Raw genomic sequence first — 6,626 nt, forward strand, 5'->3', positions numbered from 1 at the left:
GAATCATCTCTGTTGAGCTGATCCATGTAGGGAAGCAGGGAGACAGGGGCTAGCCAATGGTTAGAATGTAGGAAGGAATGAAAGATGACCACTAATCCCACCAGGGATGCTAAAGAAGACTGGAGCCTTTGCATTTATTTTCTCAGCTATCTTAGGGTAGGTGCCTGCAAGCAAGGCCAATCTGGGAACACTGACCAGCACCCACCAAGATTGAGGTGTTCAGGGGGAGAGTCAGTAACTGTTGACCAGAACGTAAAACATCTCCAATATTAAATATTTTTTGATCACTCATTGACGTTAATGCATCCCATGCCCAAACACCCCTGGACACTAACCGTGGGAGAATCAAGAGTCAACAGGGATCAGGTTTGCTATGCCAAGAAAACATTTTATTGGGTATGCTTCCAGGGGAACCTGGTTTTGCATGGCGTAAAAAGCACAGTTAAGACCAGAAACAATAGATGAATTTTAGTAGAAAAACCTGCTAAGCAAGGAGGGCCTTAGAGAAATGCAAGATCATTTAGCCGCCAAGAGCCACAAGGTGTCCTCCTGTGGCCTAGGCCTCACTGGTAGCTGGTCACAGTGCACGGGGCACCACATGCTCCCTGGAGGAGACGATTCTTCCATCTCTGATCTCCTCGGTGATAGTACGAATCTGGGTGCTGACTTGGGGAGCCGGAGTGCAGGGTCCAGCAGGGGTGCAGGGTGTAGAGGGGATATAAGGAACTCTTACGGCAGGCTTACACTCCGTGGAACAAGGGTGGGCAGGAAGCCTGAAGAAACGAAATCTCCCTGTTATGCACTTGGCATTAGAGCATTAGACAGATTTAGGGGATCATGCCAGACAGTGGTAACGACAATGAATGACATCAGAACATTTCAATGACTCTGAGACGCCAAGGAAGGGGGAATGGGGCTGCGGGATGGAAGACTAGGAACATCCACCAAAAAGATGGTCAAAGGTGGGCTTGTGCCTAGGCTTAGCTTGTCCCCTTGTGCATTTTCAAAGTCCTGGACCAGAAGGAATCTTCAATGGCTTTAGCTCATCTTTATAACAACTACTTATCTCTGAAAGTGTGTCAATCCCTTCTCTTAGGCCCAGCTCTAGGAGTCCCAGGGTCACTCACTTGCAGTCCTCGCCCTCCAGCAAACGACGGTAGGTGGCAATCTCTGACTCAAGCCGGGCCTTGACATCCAGTAACACTTGATATTCATGGTTCTGCCGCTCCAGGTCACAGCGAATCTCAGCCAGCTGGGACTCCACATTGGTGATCAGACACTGCATCTGACCCAGCTGGGAGCCATAACGGGCCTCTGTCTCAGCCAGGGTAGATTCCAGAGAATTCCGCTAAAGTGGGGAAGAGCAGCTATTGAGGAGAAGGAATTCCACCCTAAATACCCACTGTCCTAGCATCCACGCACAGTGGTGATTAGGCCCTGTGATGGCATGATGGCCAGCACATTGGTAAGTCAGTGAGCCTTTAATGAACTGTGGCCAGTCAGCTGGGCAGAGACTACCCACCATGCTGTGCTGGGCCTGCAGCTCGATCTCCAGGGCGTTGACTGTGCGTCTCAGCTCGATGATCTCTGTCTGGCAGCACTGCAGCTGCTCTGAGCTGGACAGCACCTGCTGGTTCAGCTCCTCGGTCTACGAAGGAGAGAATGAATGAAGAACAGAATGAGACCTCGTGTCTCCCCTTCACACAGCAACTCGACCCCACAGCCCACCGTCCTGGATCACCAGCCCCACCTGAGTGTTGAACCAAGCCTCCACGTCTCTGCGGTTATTCTCCACCAGGGTCTCGTACTGGCATCTCATGCCATCCAGTATCTTGTTGAGATCCACTGGAGGAGCAGCATCCACCTCCACATTCAGACGGTCTCCAAGCTGGGAACGGAGTGCATTGACTTCCTGCAGTGACAAAGCAAGATGGCATAAGGCTGTTAAAAAAAAAAAAAAAAAAAAAAAAAAAAAGTTGCTGGCTTGGTAGGTTCAGTGACCTGAGTTCAAATTCTCCTTCCTTCCTTGGGTACTGTGAGTTAGGAGAGCTGGTCTCTTTGAACACAGGTCTCCTCATTGGTCTATCTATACCTAGTCCCTCCTGAGGATTTGGGGGATGACACCCCAAGCAAATGGAATTATTATCAGACACCATAATCCAAATGGAGTTGTAGTGCCATGGGTGAGGATGCCGTCTCTGTGTGACTGTAGGCAAATGACATCACATCTTTACGACCATCTTCTCAGCTGTAAAATGGAGCTTATAGTGGGATCTACCTCTTGGGGTTACAGTAAGGATTAAATAAGACATAAAGTGCTTCATGGACTTCCTGCCATACAATAAGCCCCAGGGGCCAGCAGGGACTCCTCAGCTGGATGGGGAACTTGCGGATCAGGTGGCATCAGCCTCACCTCTTCGTGGTTCCTCTTGAGACACAGCAGCTCCTCCTTCAGGGACTCCACCTGAGCCTCCAGATCAGCCTTACACAGGGTCAGCTCATCCAGGATCCGGCGCAGGCCGTTAATGTCTGCCTCTACCAGCTGCCTCAGGGACAGCTCCGTCTCATACCTGCACACACAGAACACTGACTGCTAAGGGAATCTGCAGCAAGGGAAGCCCTGGGCTAAACTGCCATGGCTAACTTGGAGTCAGAAACACGGTAGTCCATCCTTTCCCTTGTCCCAGGAGGGGCCCAGGGCCTCTGCCATGTCTTTCCATTTACAGCTTTATCTGGCCTTACTCCCACCTCACGAGTTCCCAAAAGCTGGGGACAGAGTCTGACAGAGCAAAGCTCCCCTGGTTGGGCCACTCACTTGGTGCGGAAGTCATCAGCAGCCAGCTTGGCATTGTCAATTTGTAAGACAAGTCTGGCGTTCTCGGATTTGGTCAGCAGGATCTGAAAAACAAGAGGTTTTCCCTGAACTGGGGAAGGCCCATCAATGTGAGGACAGTGGCATGGGGAATCCAGCTCATAGATGCCAGTAAATACAGACATCGTCTTCAAATATTCAGACATGGAGGCAGAGCAGGCCCCAGGAGGGACACCACATCCCTGGCCCATTGGTCCTGGCTCCTGTAGCCTCAGTGGTGGTGCTACAGATATATCAGGGTGAGGTTCTGGTATATAAGAACTGGGTTCTGATTCTGGATCCCACAATCAAACTGTATGACCTTGGGCAAGTTGCTGAGCCTCTCAAAATTCAACCTCCTTATCTGTTATATGGGCATAGCAATACCCCTATCTCCAGGATGAAGGATAAGGAAGGCATCCGGTATAATACTACACCAAGTGGGGGCTAACATCATGATCCATCCCTCATGAAGCTAAGATAATGAGGGAAGAAGAGCAGCTGGTATACAGACTAGCAGAGAAGTCTGGTTCTCCAGGGAACAAAGCCCCAGAGAGTGGAGCTCTCTCCTTCCAGAGGGTTCCCTAAGCTTCAGAGAGTGGCTGAGTCTTGGAATAGGAGGCTTCCAGGAATTGCCTGGCCAACTGGAAGAGGACCTGGTTCATTACCTTCTGCTGCAAGTCCTCGGCGGTCTTAAAGTAGGACTGGTAGTCCGGACAGATGTATGGGACCTGACACTCATACCACTCTCGGATGCGGCACTCCAGCTGTGCGTTGTCCTGCTCCAGCTGCCGCACCTTCTCCAGGTAGTTAGCCAGTCGGTCATTCAGGACCTGCATGGTCGCCTTCTCATTGCCGTTGAAGGTGCCCTCACAGAACCATCCCCCACTCCCTGCAAAGCCAGAGGAGTGGCACCCAGAGGACAGATAGGAGCCGGGAAAGCAGCCCCCAAGGCCAGAGAAGCCTGTCCTGAAGGAGGGCATGGACCCCACAGTGCCAACCAAGCTAGGGGCCCTGTAGGAGCCCATGGAGTGGATGGAAGACATCCGAGAAAAGCTGCCTGAGGTGCCACAGAGGCCCTTGGCAGACCCAGTGGAGAAGGTCGGGGCGCAGATCTGAGTGGCCATGATGCTAGTGAAGGAGGTTGCAGCGTAGGCAGGAGCTCAGGTTGTGGACTCTCCAGGCCTCTCTACAGTGCTTATATACACTCTCCATGGGGTGTTGGCGTGTTCCAGGTCTTTAGCTCTTGGGAAAGCCCTTTCCAATCCCAGAAAGTGTATCTCATTAGAATGTCATTTTTGCTATCCATCAGAATGTCTTTCCTTGTAAAAAGGGGGGAAACATTGTTCGGTTGGGTTTGCTAAGTCAGGACTCCTCAGCCATCGTCATTTCCTAGCAGGCTGAATTTTATTACCTCTTCAAAGAGTCCTTGCCCCAGATCCCATAAACTGGGAGTGGCCTTGCATGTGACATTTGGTTTCTGTCCTCCCTACTTGTCTTCCCCCATGAACCCAATCTGTCCATCTATCATCCACACTCCCCCAGCTGTTCATCTATTCCCTGGGCCACCAGAGCGATAAAAAGGGAGTAAAGGATACATAATGGAATATTATTTGGCCATAAGGAAAAATAAAAATTTAGAATTTGCAGGAAAATGCATGGAACTGGAAGGTATTCTATTGAGTGAGGAAACTCATGTTGAGAAAGACAAGCCCTACATGTTCTCTGTCATATATGAACCCTCCAATTTTTACATCTCTGTATTCATGTAGGAGTGTGTGTAGAGGCCAGACATCTAGAAAGGGACCCATAAAAAAAGACTTTAAGGGGGAGGTCATAGAACATGTGCTGTGGATCTAGGAAGGGGAGACTGGGGTAGACAGGTTAAGGGGGCACAGAGTTGGGGGAAGGAAGTGAGGAGCAAGGGCAAGCAAAACTAATAGATCTCTATTTATATAGACACATTCTATAAGGAACCTGATTCCTTGTAAGCTAATTTTAAAAACAAAATAAGGGCCAGCAAGATGGCTCAGTGGGCTTGTGAAGAACGTGCCTAACAACCTGGCTTTGATCACTGGATCCCAAGGTAGAAGGAAAGGCCTGATTTCTAAAGGATGTCCTCTCCCTCCCCCCTCTCTCCTCTCCTCTCTCTTTCTCTCTCTCATACACACACTATAGTATGCACATGTCTGCACTCTCACACATATATCATGCGCACATACACACAATAATGATAATAATTGTAAAGCTAAAATATTTTTAAAAAGAGAGTGCATATAGGTCAGTGAGATGGCTTAGTGAATAAAGGCACTCACAACCGAGCCTGATGACCTAAGTTCAATTCCCAGACCCACATGGTAGAAGAAAAGAACCGACTACAAGTTTCCCTTTAATCTGCACACAAGTACCAAGTTTGCATGCACCTGTGTACACACATACACACAAAATTCTTTTAAAAATATAGCTTATAGATTTTCATTTAATAAAATTAAAAGAGAACTAGATGTGGTAGTGTGCCTGTGGTGTTCATTATTTTAACTCTTCCAGTTGTTCCTCATAACAGTCATGTATCATGCCCAGCAAACCTCAATCATTGTTTGAATACTCACTCACAGTAATCAGAGCCAGTGGTAATACTTAGCTCTGAAACCAGGGCTCTTACACCCCAATTCAGGGTACCTAGAACTTAGAGACAAGAGACCGATGTTGAAATACTGGCTCTGTCAATCTTTCACCCTGTGGCACTGAGCATGTCACCTCTCTAGGATCCTTAGTGGCCTGATGGGAACAGTAGAAATCACTGTGCTGTTCTACCTACTTCACACAGATTCAAGGAGAATCCAAAGGCAGCTGCAAATGTGCTTTGCAAGCCCCTAAATACTTCAGAAGTGATGGTTAGTCAAAAAAAAAAAAAAAAAAAAAAGATGATTTGTGGCAAAGACAGCAAGACTCATGGGTATAAGCATTCTGCTGGAGTTGCTGAGGTCTCTGTGCCACCCCCCAGCAGTATGGTGACAATGGGGGGGGATACCCAATAATCAATCCTTCAGACAGTTCCTGAGCTAGTCATCATGTAATCTGCCTATTTGCAGTCATGAGCATGGCTGGAAGACGATTTCCCTTGTAGTCTTCATCTTCCCTGAACCTGAACCATTTAGACCTTCCTGGTCACTGACCACATCCCAGCGATGACCAAAGGCAGAGAAGGAATAAAAAGAACAAAACCAAATAACTACCAGATGCCTAAGCAAGTCAAGAGAGGAGACCCTGGAAATCACAGACCAAAGATAGACTTGGTTCTTCTACCTCAAACCCTGAGCTTTCCCAAGCGTAGGAGATGACCCTGCTTGCCCTACCTCCATAGAGTCATTTTGCAAAGTTGGCGTTTATGGAGGCATTTATGTGCTTCTGAAGCTGTGGTTCTCAACCTTTTAAAAACACTTTATAAGCTTCTCTCTGAGATTACTCAAGGAGGGTGATTGGCTGTGGTGAACACACCCGGGTGGGTAGACACCTCCACAGCTGCCTGGGAGCAGCTCCGTGCAGCTCTTGCTGGTCTAGAGAGCCGGGGTATATCAGCCTCTGTACCCACAGCTCTAGCTGTCCCATCGACGACTTCCTTGCGGCTGCTTATCTCCACACTCTCCTGAAAGATCTAAAATACCCTGTTAAGAAGCCCCAGCAGTGTAGACACTGAGGGCTGAGCCATCCTGAGTTGTTCAGGGCTACCCTGTGCACTGTAGTTTCTCACCTCTAACACCTGATGTCATTCTCT

General features: G+C 48.7%; 1 protein-coding gene across 1 annotated transcript; it reads right to left on the reverse strand.

Moving 5' to 3' along the window:
* Positions 1-367: 367 nt before the first annotated feature.
* Krt36 (keratin 36) lies at positions 368-4,345 on the reverse strand. Its single transcript, XM_051177022.1, has 7 exons — positions 3,520-4,345; positions 2,816-2,898; positions 2,414-2,570; positions 1,751-1,912; positions 1,523-1,648; positions 1,128-1,348; positions 368-773 (listed from the first exon to the last, which is right to left on the reverse strand). The coding sequence occupies exons 1-7, from the start codon at positions 3,976-3,978 to the stop codon at positions 578-580; spliced, it is 1,404 nt and encodes a 467-aa protein (XP_051032979.1). The 5' UTR covers positions 3,979-4,345; the 3' UTR covers positions 368-577.
* Between the last annotated feature and the right edge of the window lie 2,281 nt (positions 4,346-6,626).

Source organism: Phodopus roborovskii, unplaced genomic scaffold (genome assembly GCF_943737965.1).
Source record: "Phodopus roborovskii unplaced genomic scaffold, PHOROB, whole genome shotgun sequence".
Lineage (NCBI taxonomy): Eukaryota > Metazoa > Chordata > Mammalia > Rodentia > Cricetidae > Phodopus > Phodopus roborovskii.

What these genes read in the sequence shown, in the direction of transcription:
- Krt36 (XM_051177022.1), bottom strand. Translation starts at nt 3,978, where the DNA reads ATGGCCACTCAGATCTGCGCCCCGACCTTCTCCACTGGGTCTGCCAAG. An exon ending in GCTGATGACTTCCGCACCAA is followed by an intron (nt 2,571 to 2,815) that starts GTGAGTGGCCCA and finishes CTGTGTGTGCAG; the next exon opens with GTATGAGACGGAGCTGTCCC. An exon ending in TGCAGGCCCAGCACAGCATG is followed by an intron (nt 1,349 to 1,522) that starts GTGGGTAGTCTC and finishes TCCCCACTTTAG; the next exon opens with CGGAATTCTCTGGAATCTAC.